General features: G+C 37.6%; 1 protein-coding gene across 10 annotated transcripts in view; it reads right to left on the bottom strand.

Annotated features, from left to right (window-relative positions):
- Positions 1 to 27,933, bottom strand: part of KMT2E (lysine methyltransferase 2E (inactive)) — a 105,021-nt gene that overhangs the window by 38,291 nt on the left and 38,797 nt on the right. For 7 of the 10 annotated variants that reach the window (XM_078343082.1, XM_078343080.1, XM_078343079.1 and 4 more), the window contains 5 exons: positions 15,505 to 15,619; positions 14,054 to 14,283; positions 9,910 to 9,990; positions 3,360 to 3,418; positions 1,933 to 2,105 (listed from right to left, as the gene is read on the bottom strand). In XM_078343082.1, coding sequence (XP_078199208.1) covers positions 1,933 to 2,105; positions 3,360 to 3,418; positions 9,910 to 9,990; positions 14,054 to 14,283; positions 15,505 to 15,619 — 658 coding nt within the window. Of the gene's footprint in view, positions 1 to 1,932; positions 2,106 to 3,359; positions 3,419 to 9,909; positions 9,991 to 13,514; positions 13,604 to 14,053; positions 14,284 to 15,504; positions 15,620 to 27,933 lie in introns of all 10 variants that reach the window. The other 3 variants (XM_078343086.1, XM_078343087.1, XM_078343085.1) reach the window with 2 other exon arrangements.

Raw genomic sequence — 27,933 nt, 5'->3', positions numbered from 1 at the left:
CATTAATTCACTTATATTCCTCTCTAAATTGTCTATTCTCCATGGGATTTCGTCAAATCTTTTTTCAAGGTTCTTAGTTTCTTTACATTGGGCTAGAACATGTTCTTTTAGCTCACAGAAGTTTCTTATTATCTACCTTCTGAAGCCTGATTCTGTTAATGGAACGCACTCATTCTCCATCAGGCCTTGTTCCCTTGTTGATGATGAACTGTGATCCCCTGTAGAGGGAGAGGCATTGTGATTTGGGGTATTCTCAGCCTTTTTATGCTGGTTTCTTCCCGTCATTGTAAATTTATCCACCTGTCGTCTTTGTAATTACCGACTTTCAAATTAGGTCTCTGAGTGGACGTCCAACTTGTTGATTCCCAGCACCGGAATCTGAGCAACCCACTGTGCCGGCTAAAACAGTGGCATTAAGATTCATGGTGCTTTTTTGCCCGGGAATCTCCAGTCTGGCTTCCCTCTTGAGTCACTTTTTCAATCAGCTGAATGGGCGACTGTGCCTTCCCGGAGCTCCAAACGTCGACCAAAAGGGGACCCAGTCCCATTTACTCTGCACCAAGAACTGCCGCACCGGCCACAAGAGTCATGCTGGCAACCCGTGGGGCTCTTCCACTGGGAATCTCCTGGTCCGTGAGCAACAAAAATTCATCTGAAAGTGTGGCATCCTCTCAATTCTTTGCACTTCCACTAGGTGCTACAATCCTGAGCTGCTAGTAATCAGCCATCTTGGATATCTCTCTCCACTGAAACTTTTAACTCGTGTCATAACAAATACTCTGGAAACCAATAAAGCTGACAGTAGGAGAATGTTTAATAAACGCATTTATTAGAATACTATTCTAATAAAAATAGAATGTGGGGACACTAGGAGAATCTTTAATAAAGGCATCTAATAGAACATTATTCTAATAGAAACAGAATGTGGTTGGGAGTGGTGGCAGGCACCTATAGTCCCAGCTACTCAGGAGACTGAGGCAGGAGGAACACTGGAGCCCAGGATTTTGAGGCCACAGTACACCATGATATTCTATGAATAGACACTGCACTCCAGCCTGGGCAACATAGCAAGATCCTGTCTTTAAAACAAAACAAAACAAAACAAAACACAGCCTATATAGAATATGAAAATCTGCATATAATATGATGCAAAGACAAAAATTTCTAAATATTCTCTATGTCCAATATTACAATAGTAGAAAAATATTTCTGATAGAAATTGGGAACGTATCAGAAATATAATTTTGTTGATAAGGTTTGTTTTGGGTGGGAGTAAAATAATATTACTTTAATTCTCTAAGCAACTAGCAAGTAAAATTTGAGCCCATATGGGGCTTAAGTAATATGCACTGTGGTAAACAGAGCTGTATTTATTCAATAAATACGTAGTGAGAGCCCACTAATCTGCCAGATCCTGAAGGATGTATTTGAGACTTAATTCCTATCCCCCTCAACCCCCTAAAAAGTGTAAACTCCATTCAGAGTGACTAAGAAATATAAACCTACAGCTAGCAATATACATCGAAATAAATAAATTTGTGTGTAGACAATACGTTAGAAGAGAGTAAGGTTTAACAAAAAAAGGAGGCAAAGAACCATTATGTAAAACATGGGGTAGAAAAGCTAAGTGGACTGTTAGACAAGTGAAAGGAATACAATCCTGGTAGGCTTCCTATTTTATTTTCACTTCTACATTTCAGTGACAATCTCATTAAATGATTTCAAAGCAGTTTGCAAAGTTTCTTCTCCACTTCAGTCTTCAAAACACATTAAAATTTTCTAGTAAGTTTAATTGTTTAAAAATAAAAAACTTGCTAGATCCTGCCACCTCTTTAGCAGCCATCAACTATTCTCACTCTCCTGCCTCTCCTATAAAATTCAGCTCCCCACCCACTATCCTATCCACTCACCTAAAAACAAGCAAAAACATACCTTTTTACATTTTGAAATGTGTTGTTCTTTCTCCCCACTTTTTTTCCTTCTTTTATCATTAACTTTGGAAACTCTAGAAGCAGTTAAAGTAATTGATGTTGGAGTATGCTGAAATGCAGTATATAATTCCATAGGAACCTCATCACCACTCTCAGTTGCACTGGTATCACCATCTTCAAAGACAAAATAAAAATTATTGCACACTTAACATTTCTATTTTAAACAATGAAATAATCATATCACAAAGTACTGTCATCTCCATTTTTCTAAATAAGCACTTTAACTTGTTCACTCATCTCACTTACATATTTAAATACAAATCACAAATATGATTTCTCACACATTAAACTAGAAAGGATCCAAAAGTCGTAACACACTCTAGTGGTGTGCCTGTGGGAAACAGGCACTCTCATACACTACTAGTGGAAATTTGAAATTCCCCACAAAGGGCAATTCAGCCATATCTAGGAAAATTATATATGTACACACCCTCTGACCCAGCCATCCCATTATTAGAGATCTAGCCAAAGATAAAACAGCAAAAGTACAAAAAAACTTATGCAAGAGTCTTGCTGAGGATACTGTTTTTAATAACAAAAATAAAACAAAACAGAAATAATGAAAACAATCCAAATCTCCATCAAAGAGGAACAGTTGAATAAATTATGATTATTCAAAACCAAGTGTGCTGGCATCAACATGATTAAGTGCCAAGTGAGGTGGCTCATGCCTGTAATCCCAGCACTTTGGGAGGCAGAGGTGGGCGGATCACAAGGTCAGGAGTTTGAGACTAGCCTAACATAGTGAAACCTCGTCTCTACTAAAAATACAAAAATTAGCCAAACATGGTAGCACATGTCTGTAGTCCCAGCTACTCTGGAGGCTGAGGCAGGAGAATCGCTTGAACCCAGAAGGCAGACGTTGCAGTGAGCTGAGATCTCGCCACTGCACTTCAGCCTGGGCAACAGAGCAAGACTCCATCTCAAAAATAAATAAATAAATAAATAAACAAACAAACAAACATGATTAAGCTCAAATAAAAACTGTGGCATATGTTACACAGAAGTTAGAAAATTCTGTTCCTAAAACTGAAAGATGTACTAATACACATGATAAACTAATGGATCACTATCTTTCTGAAGAACAAACATATTTTACTTTTTTAAACCAACAGGTTAGCTATGTGTAAAAAAATTATGGCTGACTTAAATACTTTATTTTCCTCTTGTTTCCATTTTATTTCCCCAAATAAGTACATATTTATTCTATGTGAAAAGAAATACTTAAAATCTATACCAGAGATTGCACACTATATGTACAATCAACACTTATCAACAAGGTATTTATATTTAACTGAAAATATGCAGACCATTGAGAGAATTCTCAATCACATGAATCTTAATTTAGTATAGGTCCTTTTTACCTACCTGACATATTTTCCCTTTTCCGGCGTTGTAGTAGCACTGCCCTCTCTTTATCCAAATTCCTACATTAAAAAATCAGCATGATTATCAAATATATATAAATTTGAATATGAAGTAGATCTGTCTTAAATGTGATGAACTTTGTAATTTATTTAATATTCTCAGTGAAAAACCAACAGTATAAAATATATACAGTATCCCTTGCAATACAGTTTATATACAATCTAATAATAATAGCAGTAGATGCCAGATAGGTGACTCAATTTTTTTTCAGACAGGGTCTCACCCAGGCTGGAGTGCAATGATGTCATCACAGTTTGTTACAGCCTCAACCTTCCAGGTCGAAGTGATCCTCCCACCTCAGCCTACTGAGTAGCTAAGAGTACAGGCCTGAACCACCATGCTCAGCTAATTCTGTAATTTTTTGTAGAAATGGGTTGCCCAGGCTGGTCTTGAACTCCTGGATCAAGTGATCCTCCCACCTCCAGCTCCCAAAGTGCTGGGATTACAGGTGTGAGCCACAGTGAATGGCCAAGAAAATAATGTTTTACCTATGAAACTAGTATTTTTTTCAAATAGAATAAAGCAAATGTCTGGGGAAAAAAAAAACTCGTAAGGTTAACAATGTAATTAAAATCACAAATTGGATTTCTTAAAGTAAATGTATGACACTGAGTTAGAAAGCTATTCCATTATTACCACTGCCTTTAAATATTTTCACTTTTGAAATAAATACTGAACTTTTTTTTTTTTTTTGAGACAGAGTTTTGCTCTTGTTGCCCAGGCTGGAGTGCAATGGCATGATCTTGGCTCTCTGCAATATCTGCCTCCTGGGTTCAAGTGATTTTCCTGCCTCAGCCTCCTGAGTAGCTGGGATTACAGGCACGTACCATCACTCCCAGCTAATTTTGTATTTTTAGTAGAGATGAGATTTCTCCATGTAGGTCAGGCTGGCCTTAAATTCCCGACCTCAGGTGATCTACCCTCCTCAGCCTCCCAAAGTGCTGGGAGCATTTAACAATTAAGTGAAATAGTTCATTACTCTCTCCCTACCTCTATCCATGAACTACATCATCTACAGTAATTCTTTTACTTTTTCCCCCCTAACTTTTTCATTGTATGTAGTTTAGAAGTCAGACAGTAAATTATTCTCAGGCGGGAAAATAAGAGCTCTAGATTATCAATGTCTTCATACTTGGCTTAATGTCTACCAGGAAATGTAACTATTCTACCATCATGGATAATTATCCCAGCTATCACAGAATAATAAACATACCTCTCTCAACTAACTGCCCTTCTAATGGTAAGTTTTTAACCAAATTTTACTGACTCCATCATCAGATTATTTACCCCATCAAATATTATCTGGCAAAGGGCTAATAATTATCATAAAGTGAAACAAAACCACATAGAAACACCTCACTCAAAGTTACAGAAATGCACAGTGTAACTATGCTGAGGTTACAATTTCTCACCTAATTAAACTGGCAAAAATGCAAGTCTGCCAAATAATCTGTTGTGAGGCTTGGGAAAGCAGGTATGCTTATGTATTACTCTTTGGAATTCAAACCTGCACAGCTCCTACTGGAAGGGAATTTGACAATCTAACAAAATTTTATATATATGTTTATCGTTTTACTGAACAATCTCACTTCTATTTATAATAACAAAAGACCTGAAACAACTCGAATGTCCACACAAAGGCAACTTGTTAAATAAACTAGAGTACATAAAAGATAAAGTATATTGAAGCTGTATCAGTCAATGTTTATATACTATTGTGATCTTCAGCATATTATTTTTAAGAAAAAAGAAATGTGAAGACTCTATAATATGCTACTGCTTATCTAAATAAGGAGGAAAAGACAAATATATAGGTGCATACCTACATATAATAAGCAAGAAGGGATGAGTTAGACTTAACTTGCTTTATATATTGTCTATGTGCTTTACTTGACTTTAGAATGATACTTTGCTTTATATATTTGACTTCAAGTTTCACTTGCTTTATATATTGACTTTAGAATAACAGATTATTTCTTAAAGTATATAATTATAAAGGTGAATTAAATATAAAAAACAATTCTTTTTTTTTTTTTGAGACAGAGTCTCCCTCTGTTGCCCAGGCTGCAGTTCAGTGGCGCAATCATGACTCATTGCAGCCTCAACTTTCTGGGCTCAAGCAATCCTCCTGCCTCACTTTCCCAAATAGCTGGGTCCACAGACACATACCATCACACCCAGCTAATTTTTGCCTTTTTTTTTTTGAGACAAAGTCTTGCTCTGTTGCACAGGCTGGAGTGCAGTGGCACAATCTCAGCTCACTGCAACCTCAGCCTCCCAGGTTCAAGTAATTCTCGTGCCTCAGCCTCCTGAGTAACTGGGATTACAAGCACCTGCCACCATGCCTGGCTAATTTTTGTATTTTTTTTTTTGTAGCAATGTTTTCTTGCCATGTTGCCCAGGCTGGTCTCAAACTCCTGACCTCAAGTGATCCAACTGCCTCGGCCTCCCAAAATGCTGGGATTATAGGTGTGAGCCACCAGGCCCAACCAACAATTCTTAAAAAAAACAAAATTATTGATTACTCCTACATTTCCAGTAGACATATGAAATGAAATAGCCATTCTGAAAAACAGTCTGACAATATCTTATATATCTAAACATGCAACTATCATATAACCAAGCTGCTGTTCTTCCTGAGCATTTAACTGGAGTGGCGGGGGGAGGACTTTGGTTCACACAAAAAGCTGTAAACAAATGTTCACAGAAACTTCATTTGTCATAGCCAAAAAAGTAGAAACAACCCAAGTGGCCTTCAATGAGTGAGTAGGCTAAACAAACTATGGTACACATATACCATGAAATACTATCAGCAATAAAAAACAAAATCTTAACACATCCAACAAACTGGAGGGCTCTCTAGGGAATTATGTTGGATAAAAAAAATCAATCCCAAAAGGTCATATACTGGGTCACATACTCTATGACTTCATTCATGTAACATTCTTGAAATGACAAAATTATAGAAATGGATTACAGAATAACAGTTGGCAAAGTTCAGGGGTAGGAGGTAGGTATGACTAAAAGGGCAGCATGACTCCTGTCACTGATAGAAATGTTCTATAAAGTGACTATGTTAATGTCAATATCTTAGTTGTGATATTGTATTAATAGTTATATAAAATGTTACCACTGGGGCAAACTAGGTAAAAGATATATAGGCTCACTCTACAATATTTCACAACTGCATGTGAACCTACAACTCAGAACATTTAATTTTTTAAAAATTCAGTAACATTAATAACCTAAACAATGTAAGTGTATCCAGTTGGTGTTACAAACACACAATTATTTTCAAGAGACTTAAAACTCAATATTGACTATAAAACCCTTGTATACTATGTCCTATGGAGGGAGAAGTTCTAACCTGTTTTACACAATCATATTGTTGGTGGTAGGACTTGAAATGTGCAGACATGTATAGATTTCCTCTGTCAACAGGTAACTACTGTATTCTTTATGTATGACTAAACAGTTAATCAATTATGTGACACTCTAATTGCATTATTCTGTGTATTGTTGACAACTAGGATAAAAGGAAATAACATGAAACAACTACATAAAAATTTGTATTACTAAATTTCAATTGCAATTATCAGTATAAACTCATGTATTTTACCTTAAAGAAACAGATGCAACATACTTCCTAGATTTGTCTACTAACCTAGAACAGTAACCAATACAGTTATAACAAGCTTTCCAATTCTGGCCTTGAAAGCCAACTATGAATTTGGGGCACGGAAGTGTAGGATAAGCCTAAAACATCTTGTAATACCAGATAATTTCTTTGCCATCAACTACCACTAGAGTACTATTTAAAGGACTTGCTAACGAGCTTGAAGAGGTTCCTACTGATCAGAAATTGAATAAAATTAAACATCAGTAAGTATAACAACTGCAACAGACAGACATCCACTATGGTTTAAATCCATGAGTTCACAATGATACTTAATTTTTCGTTATTCTGAAAACTAGTAAATAAAGGCTAAGACTCAACAAGCATTTTTCCTGCCTTTCTTCAGTGAAATATATCTTAAGAGAACTGAACAGTTAATACACAGGCACGACTGGGCAAGGTCGCACTCGACTGTAATCCCAACACTTTGGAAAGCCAAAGTGGGAGGATCACTTGAGCCCAGGAGTTCCAGACCAGCCTGTACAACATGGTGAAACCCTATGTCTACAAAAAAAAAAAAAAAAAAAATACAAAAAGCTAGCCAGGCATAGTGGTGATGCCTGTAGTCCTAGTTACTTGGCAGGACAAGGTGGAAGGATGAGAGGATTGCCTGAGCCCAGGAGGCCGAGGCTGCAGTGAGCTGTGGTCATACCACTGCACTGGAGCCTGTGTGACAAAGTGAGACCCTGCCTTAAAAAAAGAGACAGAAAAGTTTGTTCCTATAGAAACATTCCAGCTGAAAGGCCAGGTGCAGTGGCTCCTGCCTGTAATCCCAGCACTTTGGGAGGCTGGAGCGGGCAGATCACGAGATCAGGAGTTTGAGACCAGCCCAACCAACATGATGAAACCCTGTCTCTACTAAAAATACAAAAATGAACTGGGCAAGGTAGTGCATGCCTATAATCCCAGCTACTCAGGGGGCTGAGGCAGGAGAATCACTTGAACCTGGAGGCAGAGGTTGCAGTGAGCCAAGACTGTGCCATTGCACTCCAGCCTAGGTGACAGAGACTCTCACAAAAAAAAAAAAAAAAAAAAAAAAGAAATATTCCAGCTGATAAGTAATGAACAACAGAATTAACTTATCACTAATTTGCAACCCCTAGTAAATTAGTGGATCTAAGGTAGTTGGTCTAAGGACTATCGCTGGCTCCCATGATTAGACAACCAGAAATTATGCGCCACCTGAAAGGACAACACAATCTAACTATGAAATAGTCTTATAAAAAAAAAAGGGAAAAGGAAATTGAACCTAAATCTGATGAAGCCTACAGACAGAAACACCTTCTTACAGAAACAGAGAGGACAGAGAAACTTGTGAAATCATGAGAATACAACTGGCAAAACTCATCAGGACAAACGGCTGAGTTCCTCATACACACACACACAGTAAAGGTGGCTGGGGTGGTAGGGAGGGAGGAGTAGGTTTAGAGACTTAAGAGATGAATATCAACCAATCAATAGCCTAACAATCACTGGATGAGCCAGAGATTTTGTTGCCTGTATAATAATGGTTTTGTGGGTTTTTCTTCTTTTTTACATTTTTTGAGACAGGCCCTCACTGTCACCCAAGCTGGAGCACAAGTGGCATGACCATGCCTCACTGCAGCCTTGAGATAAAAAGCTCAAACCATCCTCCCACCTCAGCCCCACAGGCAGCTAGAACTAGAGGTGATAACACCACACCTGGCTCATCTTTTATATTTTTAATAGAGACAGGATTTCACCATGTTGCCCAGGCTGGTGTTGAACTACTAGGCTCTCACGATCCAACTACCTCAGCCTCCCAAAGTACTGGGATTACAGGTGTGAGCCACCTTGCCTAGCCATTTTGTGATTATTTTTGTTAAAAGAATTATTTTGGGCTGGGCGCAGTGGCTCAAGCCTGCAATCCCAGCACTGTGGGAGACCGAGGCGGGTGGATCACGAGGTCAAGAGATCGAGACCATCCTGGTCAACATGGTGAAACCCTGTCTCTACTAAAAATACAAAAAAAATTAGCTGGGCATGGTGGCGCGTGCCTGTAATCCCAGCTACTCAGGAGGCTGAGGCAGGAGAATTCCCTGAACCCAGGAGGTGGAGGTTGCGGTGAGCTGAGATCACGCCATTGCACTCCAGCCTGGGTAACAAGAGCGAAACTCCATCTCAAAAAAAAAAAAAAAGATTTTACAGATATATAATGTAATATATATACACAGAAACACACATGTACTGAAATATATGTGGATAAAATAATATGATATCTGGGATTTGCCTTAAAACAACATACATGTAAAGGGAGAAGAAACATATAGCAGTATAGATGGAACAAGTAGGTCGATTATTACTGAGGTAGGGTGGTAGAAACGTGGGTTCATTACATATTATTTTTACGTAAGTTTGAAATGTCCAGAATAAAAAGATTTTTAAAAACAAAGAAGAAATGTAGAAAAAGGCCAGGCGCGGTGGCTCACGCCTGTAATCCCAGCACTTTCGGAGGCCCAGGCAGGTGGATCATGAGGTCAAGAGATAGAGACCATCCTGGCCAACATGGTGAAATAGAAAACACACACACAAAAAAAGAGACTGGGTTTTGCTCTGTCACTGTCACCCAGGCTGGACTGCAGTGGCACAATCAAAGCTCACTGCAGCCTTGAACTCCTGCGCTCAAACAATTCTCCTGCCTCAGCCGTCCAAGTAGTTGGCACTACAGGCAAGAGCTACCATGTCTGGCTGTGATTCATTAATTCTTTAAGCCTGAATTCATAAAGGAGTTTTTGTTAACTGGTATTACATTAGTAAAATTACTGGCAATGTTATCAGATACGTGCAACTTACCTAGGCTGACAACGTTCACACAGGTATGTATCAGGAATATGCTGCCTATCAATCCCCATGCAGTCAATATGTTGCCAAACACTTAAAAAAGAAGCAGAACATATGTAATATTATTAAAGTCATCCTTAAATTAAGATTTGATATTCCATTTAACTATCATTTAATAAGCACCTACTTTGAGCTTAGTACTCTTACAAGGTACTCTGAGAAATTCATAGAAATGTGTCTTCAAGGAGATAAAATTTCGAGATGTAAAAGCAAGAGGACAAACGTAGGATATATAAATTTTTAAAGCAAATACAATTTTTAAAATATAAAATATATAATTTTTTCTACAAATATTATTAGAAATCACAAAGTAGAGATGCCCACACTACTTGTAGTTAATGAGAAAAGCACCTTGGAGAATAATGAACTTGAACTGAATCTCATTTGGGAAATATTAAGAAAAGGTATCAGTGTAGCAACATTTATCAAATATCATTTATCAAATATGAAGAGAGGATGGCCACAAGGTGCTCAACATATGTGAAGAGAAATACTCATTTTGAGGAATAGAAGGTTGTTAAAAACGGATTTAGTGCAGCCGGGTGCGGTGGCTCACACCTGTAATCCCAGCACTTTGGGAGGCTGAGGCGGGTGGATCATGAGGTCAAGAGACTGAAACCATCCTGGTCAACATGGTGAAACCCTGCCGCTACTAAAAATACAAAACATTAGCTGGGCATGGTGGCGCGTGAGTAATCCCAGCTACTCAGTAGGCTGAGGCAGGAGAATTGCTTGAACCCAGGAGGCGGAGGTTGCGGTGAGCCGAGATTGTGCCATTGCACTCCAGCCTGGGCAACAAGCGCAAAACTCCGTCTCAAAAAATAAATAAATAAATAAATAAATAAAATAAAATCGAATTTAGTGAAGTACGGTCAGATTATTTAGGACTTGAAATGTGCAGATGTGTGTAGATTTCCTCTTTCAACAGGTAACAATCAGAGGTGCTTTGGTGGCATGTAGTAATTATTCAAAGAAGAAACTAGAAACAGAAAGATCAACTAAAAAGGCGTTTCCAACATTCCACACTTGAGTTAAAGGAAGACAGAACCAGAATAACGCCAAAGAAAAATAAGTTAAAGAATATAAGAGGCATTCTATGAGAACAGAGATTAAACCTAATTACTTTTAATGGAATACATGGACCAGTTTGAGGCAAATTTCTCAATTTGGTTATTATTGTATTTTACTGCCAAGACTAATTGGTCTAAAGTTGATGTATATGCCTGATTCCAAAAATAGTCTTAGCTATTATTTACATAAGAATAAGTTACTTCTGGCTGGGCATGGTGGCTCATGCCTGTAATTCCAGCACTTTGGGAGGCCAAGGAGGGTGGATCACACGGTCAAGAGATCGAGACCATCCTGGTCAACATGGTGAAACCCCGTCTCTACTAAAAATACAAAACATTAGCTGGGCATGGTGGTGCGTGCCTGTAATCCCAGCTACTTAGGAGGCTGAAGCAGGAGAATTGCCTGATCCCAGGAGGCGGAGGTTGCGGTGAGCTGAGATCGCGCCATTGCACTCCAGCCTGGGTAACAAGAGTGAAACTCCATCTCAAGAAAAAAAAGAATAAGTTACTTCTAATATATAACTACAGTAGCTTCCCCCTTATCCATTGGTTTGCTTTTTGTGGTTTCATTTACCTGTGTTCAATCACAGTCTGAAAATATTAAGATATTTTCAGGAAGTTGGGGGGGGGCGGTGGAGAAAGACAAAGACCACGTTTACTTTTTTTTTTTTTTTTTTTTGAGACAGAGTCTTGCTCTGTCACCAGGCGCCAGGCTGGAGTGCAGTGGCGGGATCTCGGCTCACTGTAACCTCCACCTCCCGGGTTCAAGCAATTCTCCTGCCTCAGTCTCCTGGGTAGCTGGGACTACAGGTGCACGCCACCATGTACAGCTAATTTATTTTTTGTATTTTTAGCAGAGAGGGGGTTTCACCATGTTGGCCAGGATGGTCTCGATCTCTTGACTTTGTGATCCGCCCGCCTCACCCTCCCAAAGTGCTGGGATTACAGGCTTCAGACACCGTGTCCGGCCAACCACGTTTACTTCTATTACAGTATGCTGTTATAATTGTTGTTAAACTCTTATTGCACCTACTTTATAAATTAAACTTTATCATAGGTATTTATATGTAGGAAAAAACAGTTTTTTCCTAGCATTCTCCGCAGTTTCAGGCATCTACTGGGGGTCTTGGAACATATATCCCAGGAGAAAGGAGGGACTACTGTACCAAATTAACTGCTATTGTGTTATTCTTCACTTTTCAACTGAGAATGTTGGGGCAAGAACTAACAGAATGTTAAATATATATTGAACGCGAAAAAAGAAGTCAAAAAAAAAGTAGGACAAATGACAAGCGTTAGAATAACAAATTAAATTTGTGGGGCAAGTAATGATGTCATGCAGACAACAGAACAAATAAAGCTAGAAAATGAATAAATAATAAGAGCTGTGTATGTCAGACTTCAAAGAGATGAGTATAAGTAGTAGAAACATGTAAAAACAATGAGGCAACGTAAAGTATGAATAGAGCCTTGCAGGAGACTACAGGCTGAGCAACAGAAAAACAGTAACAAATATGAGATTCATAACAAAAAGCACTCGCTGAGAGGCAAATACCTTGAATAATCCAAAAACTATGAACTGGTCCTTCAATAATTTGTAGATGGATATAAACCTAAGGACAATTTTACTATTCTCTAATAAAGATAATTGTATATTATATAGAGACCATTGCAGTTAAAAGAGAAACACTGCTACGATTATGTATTAAAATAAAAATTACATACCAAGTGGTATGTAATCTGTCACATTAGACAAGATCAGCCAAGACAAAGCTTTTTCATATGACTGGTTCCAATATAATTTGACATTTTTCTACTATGAGGAAAGCAAAATGTCACTGAAGTTATTTTTTAGTTTTAAAATTTACCTCCTGGATATATTTACTTAAGCCATTATTCATGGTAGAATATGTCATATAATGCAATTTTTTTTTTTACATTTGGAAAGGTACTATGTTTTTATTATTAAACTCAAAGTGTTAATTACAACTTTCCATAAAAATGTAAAATTTTACATTCCACTTAACATTTGAATTTCTAATTTTTTGGCAAGAGTAAGCAAACTTTTTGAAACATAATCCTAACTGCATGTTTGTATCAACAATATTCAACTCCAAATCACCTAATCTAATAGATAGGGATAATATTACAAATAATGCAAAGTAATATTTGGCTTTAGGGTACATTTTTATACTCACATGCAAATATGGGTATATAGCCATACTACATCACATCAAATAATTAAGCTACACCATGATGACCAGAGCCAGGAAATTCTGTAAAGCTCCTAAACTTTCTTGCTTTCTACAACGCACTGCTTAAGTACTCTCTCCTTCCCACCCTATGCAGGGGATAAACTCAGTAACTTTCAGGCTGAAATCCTACTGTTCCCTCTTCTCCCTCCCCAATTCCTTCCCCCTCCCATTAAAAAAAAAAAAACAGGAAAAAAAAAATGAAACAAAACCCCACTTTCTGTCCCAATCACACCTTCTCTAGGGGAGGAGGCCTTTCTTGGTGGCTGAACCAGGGTTGGGGGAGGGGAGACTGTGGTTCTGGTTCAAGGAGACTCCAGAGTGCTGCAAGGTTCAAGTCAAAAGGAGGTGAAAGAGTCAGGTCAAACAAACATCAATCAAAATGTTTAATTCCCCCAAACTGGAAAATCACAGTTGACTATATAAGCACAAATTATTCCAAAGGAAATACGAAGGACTCAATTTTCTCATTTCTATCTTGTCTACTGCTAGATTTATGTACTTGTACTACTACTGAACTAAGTAAAAAGAAAAATGTGATCCTACATGAATAAAGTGCAGAACTGACTGTCTATTACTCAGTTAACAACAGGGATTTCTAGTAAACTCATTTTTCACATGGGGACTTTTTCTAGGACTGCATAAATAGTACAAGTCCCACTTAAAATATGTATTCATTAATTCCCTTGAAAGTGACTTTAGTTATCTTTTCCAATATTACCAGTCAAAGGTTATTAGCATTCAAGAAAAATAAAATGGTGTAAAATATTTTACCTGCATTTGTCACAACAGATCATGTATCCATCATCATGTGTAAAACCACATATGCACCTGGTTACATCAGTACCATAACTTCCATCCTCAGATGTGCTGATTGTAGTAGCACTAGAAGTTTCATCAAAATTAGGAGTGGTAAATATGCCTACTTCATTTTTGCTAATAAGAACTGATGGAGGAGGGGAAGCCGGAGGTGTTGGAGGAGGACGAGCACCATAATTATGGTCCTGAATAATTAAACACAAATATAGCACAATATTATTTAATTTCAACAATGATATGAACCAAGCACTTAAATAAAATTCGACCCTTAATTTCAGTACTGAAAAGGTATGAGATTGGCTCATTCCTTCCTTAATACTATTAAAAAAATGACTTGGTGAAGCCAGATATTAAACCACAGTAGTAAGTGAATATATCTATCTACAAAGTGGGAGTGGTCGCTTTGACATTCGAATTTCATTCCCTCCCTACCAAATTGTATCTTCACAGTTCTCACATGGCTGCACCTCCAAAATGAAAGAGGGTGTTAAGATGTGAGCATAGAAGTGTTAAAAAAAGAAAGAAAGAAAAGAAAAACACACATCTCAGAAATTTGGAGTCTAAAGAATAACAAAATGACAAATCATGTATCACTATTAAGTATATAATATAGAGGTTTTATTAATTTGGTAATTTTTATTCTGGTCCAAGTAGTAAACATCTCTCATAATTCTACCTCCATAGTATCACAAATGTGTCATTATAGAATTACTTTTGAATTTAAACACTGCCTCTTACTAGCTATGCAATATTTAATAAGTTAGATAGGCTTTCATTTTCTCACCTATGAAATAAGAGATGAAAACTACATCTCATGAAGTTGTTTTTAACGATTAAATAATATATATCTGACACATAATAAGTGTCCAATAAACGGTAACTATATAATTCAAAAACTAAAAATTAAAAAATTAAAACAAAAAATTAAGTACTATATAATTCAAAAATAATAGTAGGTAGTACAATACAACCTTATCTCCATTCTTTTAGGAAGTAAAAAAATATAATATCAAACTATTAACAGCATAAATTGCAAAATAATAAGAGAAACTCTTCACTTTTACAGACCTTTAATCCCTTAATGGTTAATGAAAAATTAAACACCTAATTATTTTGATAGAATGAAACAACCATGCTTTTTAAACATGCAGTTTTAAGCATAATGCCGCACACATCTACTTTCTTGATTTTTTAAATTATTTATTTATTTTTATTTTAGTTTAGTTTTAAAGACGAGGTTTCACCATGTTGGTCAGGCTGGTCTTAAACTCCCGACCTCAGGTGATCTGCCCGCCTTGGCCTCCAAAGTGCTTGGATTACAGGCATGAGCCACCACGCCTGGCCACACATCTACTTTCAATCTCTAAATTTAAAAATATTTTTTCAGAGAAATGTTTAACACTTACCGCATAGGGCAAACCAATGTAACTGTGTGAATGATGTGAGCTGCTGGTATATAACTGGTGGGGATAACTGTTGGATTTCTCAACTACCACAGGGCTAGCTTCTACGGATTCTGGTCTGGAGGAAAAAAGTTGCATCAAAGAGAATTCCATTCATTTTTTAAAAATCAATTTAATTAAAACGGTGAGGTACTTATACTAAAATATTGGCTATACGAATACAGTATCTACTTACAGCAGGGAGATGCACTGTAGTTAAGCTATATCCCATCTAGATTATGTGTCATAACCAAACTTCTGTTCAAGTAAAATAAATGTCCCACTCCAAGTTCAAATATAGCTTCTCTCTCTCATTAAAAAAAATTACTAGAGGCCAAATATTATTTAGTAAACCCCATGGCACTGAGAAAACTAAGCAAAGGAGTGCAAAGAAGTAGTAGAAATAATTTAAGCAAGACTACAATACACTCAATCTATATGGACCTCAAGTGGAATCTGAAGTATGCATTTCAGCGTTCAAAAATAAAATGCATGTGTTGAGTGTGAACATAACAGAGTCTTGGAAATGTCAGTAAACTTAAGGAATAGAAAGTTTCACAATAAACCAGGATTTATAACTAAAAAACATAAACAGCAGCCTGTCAGATGAACAATTCTGGTCTCAGATGATGGAGACTGACCAACTACTGACTCAACAATTTGCTCACTGTTGTTGACTTACAAACTCTCTGGCCTAGCATTTTACATACCTCAATTTCCTAACTTCTTTACTCATACCAATCCTTCTGAGCTCTACCTGATGAATTCCTACTGATCAATGAGGTTGTAAACCTACATCTGAGGTCAGTTCACACTGTAATTAATCTCTCCTTTGCACATACTCAATAACATGATTTGTTTCTGTGCCTTTATTTTACAATACTGTAACATCACCTGACATAATTTTTTCATGACAATCTTTATCCTACCTCCTATTCAAAACTTCCCCTTAGAACTTAGTACTATTTGGACTAGTATTCGGTTTTACAATTTTTGTTGGTTACACTCTGATTAGTCATAAGACTGGCAGCATAAAAAACAATATTTATAGTCAACTGCTTCTTAATATACTGTCCTCCCTTCACAAAGTCTCAATTTAGCTCTCAGTGGCTGCTGCTGTGAGCCCTGTGTGACAGAATCAGCAAAAAGAGGAGATACAAACTGAGGTTGTTGAATGGTTCTAAAGAAGATTGCAAAGAGCCTCCAATATGTTCTGAATACAGTCATGATTTGCTTAACATTGGAGATACATTCTGAGAAATACATCATTAGGTGATTTCACCGTAATGCGAACATGACAGTATGTACCTTACACAAATCTAGGCGGTATAGCCTACTACACACCTAGGCTAAATGGTATAGCTATTGCTCCTAGGCTACAAACCTATACAGCATGTTATGCACAGATACTGTAGGTAACTGTAATACAATGCTAAGTATTCTGTATCTAAACATATCTAAACATAGAAAATAGGGGTTAGGTGTGGTGGCTCATGCCTATGATCTCAACACTTTCGGAGTCTGAGATAGGAGGGTCACTTAAAGCCTGGAGCTCAGTAGGTTGGGCAAGATACCAAAACCCCATCTCTACAAAAATTAAAAGTAAACTAGCCAAACATGGTGGCACAAGTCTGTAGTCCTAGCTACTTGGGAGGCTGAGGTGGGAGAACTGGCTGGGGCCAGAAGTTGGTTACAGTGAGCTATGATCATCCCACTGCACTCCAGCCTGGGCAGCACAATGAGACTCTGTCTCTAAAAAGAGGGGAAAAAAACATGTACAGTAAAAGGACAATATAAAAGATAAAAAAAGAGTACACCTGTAGAAAGAAGCTCCAATATAATTTTATATGACCACCATTGTATATGTGGGTCTGGTGTTGACTGAAATGTTGTTGTGTGCACATGACCATACTTTGAAAACCAATATTCACCTGTAATCCCAGCACTTTCGGAAGCCGAGGCAGTGGATCACGAGGTCAGGAGTTTAAGACCAGCCTGGCCAACATGGTGAAAGCCCGTCTCTACTAAAAATACAAAAGTTAGCTGGGAGCAGTGCCAGGCACCTGTAATCCCAGCTACTGGGGAGGCTGAGGCAAGAGTATCACTTAAACCCAGGCCAAGAGGCTGCAGTAAGCAGAGATCGTACCATTGCACTTCAGCCTGGGTAACAGAGTAAGGCTCTGTGTCAAAAAAAAAAAAAAAAAAGAAAAGAAAACCAATATTCAGCTAATGTCTATGCTGTTACATCAAGAATTCACTTATTCATTATTTTAAAAGAAATGTTTAATTTCAAAATTAATACATGCTCATTATAGAAAATCTAAATATAGCAGTAATAAGGAAGCGAAAGACAATGTTCCCACCCAACTCCCAAACATTCCCATGTTAATATCACAGAGTATCCTTGCCTAAACTTTTCTACGTATCAGTATAGCTACATAATTTTTGCTGTTTAAAATCTGAAAATATCCTCCATATATTCATGACTTACTTTTTCCATCTTTAAATGTCAACATACCTACTTGATTCTTGGTAATAATTGCTTATTTTATTATATGAATATAAATTTATTTAACAATTTCCCCTACTGGTAGATACTGACATTATTTCTATTTTTTAACCATTGAAAGTATTACTGCAAATGTACATCCATTAATGTTTTCTTCATACATGGTAGTATTTCTATAACATGAATTCCTGAAAGTAATGCTGAATAAAAGGGTAAATGTACATAAAACTGATGGATACTACCAAATTGCCTTTGATTACAATAGTGACACTTTAGAAAATAGAAATAATGTCAGTATCTACCAGTAGGGGAAATTGTTAAATTTATATTCATATAATAAAATAAGCAATTATTACCAAGAATCAAGTAGGTATGTTGACATTTAAAGATGGAAAAAGTCATGAATATATGGAGTATATTTTCAGATTTTAAACAGCAAAAATTATGTAGCTATACTGATACATAGAAAAGTTTAGGCAAGGATACTCTGTGATATTAACATGGGAATGTTTGGGAGTTAGGTGGGAACATTGTCTTTCACTTCCTTATTACTGCTATATTTAGATTTTCTATAATCTTTAAAAATTACATAGAAGGAAGAAATGAAGTTTTAGCAATGATTTACAATACTATTACTAAAGCAACATGTAGGAACTGTGACCAGAGCACAAAGATTCACCCTTAAAAATTTAGATCAAACTCTGCAAAATATGTCACTAAAAGGTGTGGACCAAACTTGGATATTTTGAAGTAGCCAAAGGTTAGGAACAAAATAAAACTTTCAGTGCAAATGCAGATAAATTTAAACATGTAAACCTGTCACAAATGTTTTGTATAATTTCATGATTCAAATTAAAGCTGCAGCACTGACGAGCTGGCAATGCAAGAAAGCAGAATTAAAAATTATTAAAATCTTCATGTCTAATGCATGTACAGTAGTACCCCCTTATCTACAGGGAATATATTCCAACCAAGACCCCAAGTGGATGCCTGAAAGCATAGATAGTATTGAATCCAATTGCTTCCAAGTAGAACACATTTCTGTTAATGCTCTCCTTATCTAAAAATTAATGCAATTTCCATCTTAACTAAGCAATTGTGGCCATAACTTTTGCAGTTTCAGGTTCAAAAGCAAAACCAGGATGAATTTCTTTTTCCTTCTTCCCAAATTTAAGGATAGAATTGTTATATTTCTAAGTATTATACTTCATAATTATTTATAGAAGTGTTCTATAATTATGTATCAAAACATAATCCACAATGCAGTGTTCATCCTACAGAAAAATGAGACTTCACTTACATAACTTTGATATCTTACTCTTCAGTTAGAGAGTGAAGAACTTATATAGTGGTTTATACTCATTCATATACCGCTTTCTATATGCCTTTTTCTTTTTAACCTGTCAGCAGGAAATATGTGTATGTTCTAAAATCACTGGATCTAAAGGATTTTCTCTTTATCCATGGGAAATTTCCCAAAAGATATTCATTTCATACTCCAAGAATTCAAAATGTTCAAAAATTTTCAAAATGGTCAAAAATAAACTACATTTACTTTTGCACCAAACTTGTAGCAGGTAATGAAATTATTCCCAATATATAAGCAATAAGGTATGGTCAAAAACACCGTAATTTATAAATGAAGTCACTTTTTCAAAACTCTGAATTCTGTTGCCAGCAAGTAGAATAACTGAAATGCATAAAAGGGGATTCTAACATGTGACCTGGCTCTAAAACTAAAATGGTAAGTATATTCTCGTTAATGAAGAAGCCAATAATTAGGTGCTAACTGCTTCTTTTTTTTTTTTTTTTTTTTTTGAGACGGAGTTTCGCTCTTGTTACCCAGGCTGGAGTGCAATGGCGCAATCTTGGCTCACCGCAACCTCCGCCTCCTAGGTTCAGGCAATTCTCCTGCCTCAGCCTCCTGAGTAGCTGGGACTACAGGCACGCGCCACCATGCCCAGCTAATTTTTTGTATTTTTTTTTTAGTAGAGACGGGGTTTCACCATGTTGACCAGGATGGTCTCAATCTCTTGACCTCGTGATCCATCCACCTCGGCCTCCCAAAGTGTTGGGATTACAGGCTTGAGCCACCGCGCCCGGCCCAACTGCTTCTTTTAGAAATTTCTCAACAGCTAAAAAATGCAGAAGGAATAAATAAATCAGGAAAATAACTAAACTGCAACCCTTAAGAGGTTATAGATCTAGGCAACAAATAACTATGGATGCTAAAACTCTGAGGTAAAAGGTTGATAGGTAGATAAAATGACAACAACTGAATCTGTTGATCCTTATTATTATCATTAAGGAGTTAGACAACCAAGCTTTATTTGCCTCTCCTAATGCTAAGTGATAGGAAGTACGTAGTCCCACCTATAAAATATACCAAAGAAGGAAAAAAAAAAGAGGAAAGGAAAGAAAAAGAACAGAACTTGAAGCTAATTATATCTCTAAATCCAAATACCAGTTTATCAGAAATATGGAGGAAGTAGAATATTACATGATACCAGAAGGAAGCAATCAGCCCACTCCAGAAAGTTAAAACGTCTACAAGCCAAATTTTCCAGTTTCTTCAACAGGTCTATGGCATAAAGGCAAACAAATTTAAAAAGAGAGGGGTTGATACAGATGAAGAGAGATACAAGAGACAGTTTAAGCAAATGCAATGTGTGAATTTTGTTTAGATCTCAATTTGAACATATCAATTACAAAAAGATATTTTTGAGACAAGTGAGGAAATTTGAAGATGAACTGGATATTTTATGTTAATTTTGTTATATGAGATAATAGTACTGTAGCAGAAAAAAAAAGTCCTTAACTGCTAGTGATATATAAGAAATAATACATGGGTGAAATGGGAATTTAAAATATTTTCCCAGCATTTTGGGAGGCCGAGGCGGGTGGATCACTAGGTCAAGAGATCGAGACCATGCTGGTCAACATGGTGAAACCCCGTCTATACTAAAAATACAAAAACTTAGCTGGGCATGGTGGCGTGTGCCTGTAATTCCAGCTACTCAGGAGGCTGAGGAAGGAGAATTGCCTGAACCCAGGAGGTGGAGGTTGCGGTGAGCCGAGATTGCGCCATTGCACTCCAGCCTGGGTAACAAGAGCAAAACTCCGTCTCAAAAGAAAAAAAAAAAATATTTAAGAGGCTGGATGCAGTGGCTCATGCTTATAATCACAGAACTTTTGGGGGCCAAAAGGGAGGATCACTTGAGACCAGAAGTTTATGACCAGTCTGGGCAACACAAAGATCCCACCTCTACCAAATAATGAAAATACTAGCTGGGTATCGTGGCTCATACCTATAGTCCTAGGCTTCAGCTACTCAGGAGGCTGAAGCAGAAGGATCATTTGAGACAGGGAAGTTAAGGATGTAGTGAGCTATGATCATGCCACTGCACTCCAGCCTGGGTTGACAGAGACCCTGTATCAAGACAAAAACAAAAAAACTGAAAGATAGATGAAACAAGATTGGCAAAACTTTAAATACTGCTAAGTAATGGCTAACTGGGATTACTATTCTGTTTTACATACTGTCATGTATATATTTGCATTTCCATATTAAAAAGTAAAAAAAAAAAAAAAAAAGTTCCCCAAGCTTTTAATCTTATATTTAGTATCTCTATACACTGGGTACTATCACCTTTCCTCCCACTCACGAAGACATCCTGGGCATTTCTAAGCCCCTATTTGTAGAATATCTCTTAACGCTTACTCCTTCATTACAACACATTTTTTAAGGCTTATTTCAAGCATTTATTAAAGAGCCCTTTCTTGATTGCTCCAACTCCATACTTTTAGGATTCGTGAAGCACTTACTTATTGTATTGTTATCACTTTTCACGTAATATTTTTGTGTGCTGCTAACAATCTTCCACATGCATCTATTGTTTTTTCTCCCAAACTCTATGACAATCAATGAGGCATTTACTCCAGTAGAAAGAATGCCATATTCACCTCTCTGAACTTGGGTTTCTTTTGTTTATAAAGTGGGAATAAAGATATTTGCTTTATCTTCTTCCCAGCAATATGAAGTTCAAATGATATAAAGGATGTGAAAATATCATTTTCTCAACTATAATGCCTTACCCAGATACATTACACTACTTTATTTGTTCAGAATTTGCTCAAGTACAACTACAAATAGTCTGAAGTTGCTTTAAAATTGTTTTATAACTTCAGTTCACAACAATTCAAACTTCCAATAGAGTGGTTCTATGTACAAGTCCAATGGCACAATGGCACCTGTTTAAAATAAATCACTAATTTTGCTAGAGGAGACAGGACCTATTACCCTAGCAAAAGTAACTTACTTCAAATAATATATAGGAAAAACCCAGTAATGATGGGAGAAGATTATACCCCATGCATAGGCAAAAAGACAGAAAAACATGGCTGGTAGAATCTTAAAGTAGTATAGAAAGGTCAGACTTCAGGAATAGTGTTTATTCATGTAAGCAGTCTCTCAAAAGCAAGTAGTATATAAACCCCTGTAATAGACAGAGTGAGATTTTCCTTTGGAGGTTTGGATTTAGAAAAAAATCACATTAAACTATATCTCTCTGTGATCTGAATAACATAAACATCTAACACAAATTCAAGTACCTGCACTGAAATCTCATGGCAGCATGTGGTATAAAATGGTAGTTATCTGGAATGATTCCAAATATACTTAAATTTTTTTCCTAGCTCCAAATTAGATTGCAAATTTTTTAAAACAGCAAAAATCTCACAGAGACCCCTGGAGAATACATACATATAAACCAGTTTAATAGCACTTATTAAACAAATATTCAGAGCTTAATGTTCACTAGCTACCATCAGAGACACAAAGATGAGACATTGTCTCCACCTTCAAGGAACTTACAATAATACAGTTTTCTTTCCATCAATAAACATTTGAGCACACAGTATGTACCAGGCAGTGAGATACTGTACCAAATGCTGGAAATAAAAAAATAAAGTGATCCTTCTTAAGAAATGGACTCACAGGCAAAAAAATAAGTATAATAGTAATTACAGTAGTGCCATCAGAGGTATGCACACAGGAACCTTCATAACAGTCACATTTAAGCAAGTTTTAAAGAATGGCAGTTTAACAAGTCCATAAAATAGGGAAGTTGAAGAGATGGAGTAAGTATTCCAGACAGAAAGCGTGTATGCAGTCAGAGATAGCAACAGCATGATACATTTAACCACGTTTCTCTAAGCATGATCTACAGACAACCAGCAGCACAATTACCTGTAGTGCAAGCTGTTATTTTTCACAGCTCTGTTTAAATGTAATAAACTAGAATGTTTAAAGATAGGGCTTAGAAATCTACATTTTAATAAACATCTCAAATTTTATGTTCACTGAAGTTTAGGAAGAACAGAATGAAAAAGAATTACTAAAATTCACAGCAGTTAAAGGAGTGGAGAAAGGGCCAGAGAGAATAGACAAAGACTAGTAACCCTGTGTATCCAGCTAAGGAATATGATCTCTTATTCTGAAAAACTATACAGAGGTCCAGGCACAGCAGCTCACACCTGTAATCCCAGCACTTTGGAAGGCCAAGGTAGGAGGACAGCTTGAGGCCAGCAGTTTGAGACCAGCCTGGGCAACGTAAAAAGACCATATCTCTAACAACAACAACAACAAAACCATAAAAACAGGCAGACACAGTAGCTCACGCCTGTTATCCAAACACCTTGGGAGGCCAAGGCAGGAAGAAGATCACTTGAGCTCAGGAGTTTGAGTCCAGCCTGGGCAACATAGTGAGACCCATCTCAAAAAAACAAAAAGAAAAAAACTACACAGAGCAACTAATGGTTTGTCTCTCTCCTAGGCAAGTTAATGATGTAAGTGGAGTAGTAGTATGACAAAATAAAACTAAGAGCTTCAAATGTGAGGTTGCGTAATCTGTCAATAATTCTCCTAGATCCAGAAGGCTCAGGAGAAGCCCTGAAACTGATCAGCACAGGTAAAAAGTACTACCTCTACCTCTCCAAGGCTCCTTCCAACATCCTCAAACATAGATAAATTTCCTTTGCTCAACCTAATTCTTTACTTTTCTGAAAAGCACTTGGCACCATGTCTTATTTCAAAGTGATCCTCATGAGTGTATGGCAGCCACGGTCCAAACTGGTAACTTTTCTATTTAACAAACAGATATTAAAATGTGCAACTTGTTTTTTTTGTTTTATTTTTTGAGATAGTGTCTCGCTTGGTCACCCAGGCTGGAGTGCAGTGGCATGATTTCGGCTCAATGCAAGCTCTCCCTCCCAGGTTCAAGTGATTCTAGTGTCTCAGCCTCCCTAGCAGCTGGGATTACAGGCGTGCACTATCACATGTGGCTTCTGTATTTTTTTTTTATTTGAGATGGAGTCTCACTCTGTCGCCCAGGCTGGAGTGCAGTGGCATGATCTCAGCTCACTGCAACCTCTGCCTCCCAAGTTCAAATGAATCTCCTGCCTCAGCCTCCTGAGTAGCTGGGATTACAGGCATGCACCACCACACCCAGCTCATTTTTGTATTTTTAGTAGAGACCAGGTTCCCCCATATTGGCCAGGCTGGTTTCAAACTGCCAACCTCAGATGATCCACCCACCTTGGCTTGCAAAGTGCTGGAATTACAAGTGTGAGCGACCATACCTGGCTTTTTATTTTTAAAAGAGAGAGTCTCAATTCTGTCACCCAAGCTGGAGTGTAGTGGTGTGACCATAGCTCATTATAACATCAAACTCCTGGGCTCGAGAGATCCTCCCACCTCAGGCTTCCGAGTAGATTATAGTCATGAGCCACCATGAGCCTGGCTAATTTTTTAAAAAAATTTTTGGAGGCAACAGGGGTCTCATTAGGTTGTCTAAGCTATTTTCAGAAATCCTGGCCTTAAGCGATCCCCTCACCTTGATCTTTCAAAGTGCTGGGATTACAGGCATGAGCCACCATGCCCAGCTAGAATCAGTTTCAAGTGCTTATCTTTGATCTACAGCACATTATTATAAATTCTGAAAAGCAATCTTTACATAGAGTTGAGAGTTTACTTCAGAGTTGAGAGAATAAAATTATTATATATTTTAAGTTCTTAATTCTTACAACTATATGATCTGGAAAACTGCATCTTTAATCCAACAATTAAACAGTATGCAATTAAAAATTTCACAGTAAAAATACTATCACTCAAAAAATACCATTACTTGTTAAAATTATTTATACTGAAGAGTTTTACATCCCTTGTCTTCCCACGTTCTATCTCAATGTATTATATCATGGTCAGTAAACAATCACTAAGATAACACAGGTATTAATAGTAAATGTTAATCTCCCTCTCAACACTATTTTAATTCTGCTAGTTTCCTAATGCCTTTAAAACTTTTCCAGCTTCCCTAAATAGATATTAACCAGAACTGCTACTTTAAAGAACTCAGCATTCAACATACTGAAATCATGCCAATGTTTAAAGACTATTTATATATGAGGGACTTTTCATTCAATTATACAGCACCTGACATCTTTCTACAATGAAGAGGCTATAAAATATGTCTAGCTTTAGTTCTATCTCTTCTTAACAATTGAAATGGAGTTCGTTAGGATATGGGCATTCAATAATCATTCTTAATATAGTTTAAGACCTTCAAGCAATATGGGTCTGGTGCAGTGGCTCGCACCTGTAATCCCAGCACTATGGGAAGCCGAGGTGGGCAGATAACCTGAGGTCGGGAGTTTGAGACCAGTCTGGCCAACATAGTGAAACCCTGTCTCTACCAAAAATATTTTAAAAATTAACTGAGCATAATGGCACATGTCTGTAATCCCAGCTACTTGGGAGGCTGAGGCAGGAGAATCGATTGAACCCAGGACGCAGAAGCTGTAGTGAGCCAAGATTGCACCACTGCACTCTAGCCTGGGCAAAAGAGCGAGACTCCTCAAAAAATATAAATACAAAATAAATAAAAGTTAAAAATGGCCTTCAAGCAATATAATTCATGACTCAATGCTTACTATATGCCAAACCCTGTGCTAGGTGCTGTAGATAAGTGATATTAGTGATAAAACAGATGTTTGTAGTCATAAAGCTTATGTTTTAGTAAAAATACAAAGCATGGCAGCAATGAAATAAAACAAGAGGTATTTCAGATACTAATTTAGATAATGTGAAGAGGGGAGGCCTCACTGGAAGGTCATATTGGCGTTTAGCTAAGATTATGCTAAGAACATAAGAAGAATGATCCAGGCAGAGGAAATCACGCATACAAAGGCCCTAAGTCAGAAACAAATTTGAAATATTCAAAATAACAACAACAACAAAATCAATATGGAAGTAATAGTGGGGTAAGGAGAGAACAGTGAGGAGATTAGAGACGGAGGGCCTGGAAGCTTTTTAAGTGGGAGAATTACATGATCTGGTTTAGGCTTCAGAAGCAGTACAGTACCTTCTATAGAGAATAAATTATAGAAGGCAAAAGAGAAACATGGAGAGTATTCCACTCGAGTGTCTAGTCAAGAGATTACAAGGGGCTGGATTAGGACAAAAGTAGAAATGAATACAAGTATACTGATTCAAAATATACTTTTGGCCTGGCACAATGGTTCACACCTATAATCCCAGCACTTTGGAAGGCTGAGAAGGGCAAATCACCTGAGGTCAGGAGTTTGAGACCAGCCTGGCCAACATGATGAAATCCTGTCTCTACTAAAAATATAAAAATTACTTGGGCATGGTAGCATGCACCTGTAGTCCCATCTACTCTGGAGGCTGAGGCAGAAGAACTGCCTGAACCCAGGAAGCAGAGGTTGCAGTGAACCAAGATCATGCCACTGCACTCCTGTCTGGGTGACAGAGGTAAGGGGAAAGGACCAATCAAGAATGACAGCTTATGGTTTTAACTTAAGCAGCTGGATAGAGATGGAGCCATTTAAAGAAAGATGAGGCAAGGCACAGTGGCTCATGCCAATAATCTCAGCACTTTGGGAAGCCAAGGCAGGTGGATCACCTGAGGTCAGAAGTTCGAGACCAGCCTGATCAACATGGAGAAACCTCATCTCCACTAAAAATACAAAATAGCCATGTGTGGTGGCACATGCCTGTAATTCCTGCTATTTGGGAGGCTGAAGCAGGAGAATCACTTGAACCCGGGAGGCAGAGGTTGCGGTCAGCTGAGATCGCACCATTGTACACCAGCCTGGGCAAAAAGAGCAAAGCTCCCATCTCAAAAAAAGAAAGAAAGAAAGAAACAGATGAGGCCTGGTTCTGTGATTCATGCCTATAATCCCAGCACTTTGGGAGGCTAAGACAAGTGGATTACTTTAGGCCAGGAGTTTAAGACCAGCCTGGCCAACATGGCCCATCTCTACTAAAAGTTTAAAAATTAGGCTGGGTGCAGTGGCTCACACCTGTAATCCCAGCACTCTGGGAGGCCTAGGTGGAAAACCACCTGAGGTCAAGAGTTCAAGACCAGCCTGACCAACATGGAGATACCCCATCTCTATTAAAATACAAAATTAGCTGGGTGTGGTGGCACATGCCTGTAATCCCAGCTACTTGGGAGGCTGAGGTAGGAGAATAGCTTGAACCCGGGAGGCGGAGGTTGTGGTGAGCTGAGAGAGGGCCACTGCACTCCAGCTGCCACTGGGCAACAAGAGCAAGACTCCATCACGCATACACACAAAACAAATTTAAAAATTAGCCAGGTAATCTCAGCTACTCAGGAGGCTAAGGCACGAGACTCACTTGAATCCCGGAGGCAGAGATTGCAGGGAGCCGAGATCACTCCACTGCACTCCAGCCTGGGTGACAGAGCAAGACTCTGTCTTTAAAAAAAAGAAAAAAGAAAAAAGAAAGAGATGAGCCTAAAAATCTATAACCAAAAGCAGATTTGGGGTCAGAAGAAGATCAA

Source organism: Callithrix jacchus, chromosome 11 (genome assembly GCF_049354715.1).
Source record: "Callithrix jacchus isolate 240 chromosome 11, calJac240_pri, whole genome shotgun sequence".
NCBI classification, from domain to species: Eukaryota; Metazoa; Chordata; class Mammalia; order Primates; family Cebidae; genus Callithrix; species Callithrix jacchus.
This window is presented reverse-complemented; position numbering and strand designations above follow the sequence as displayed.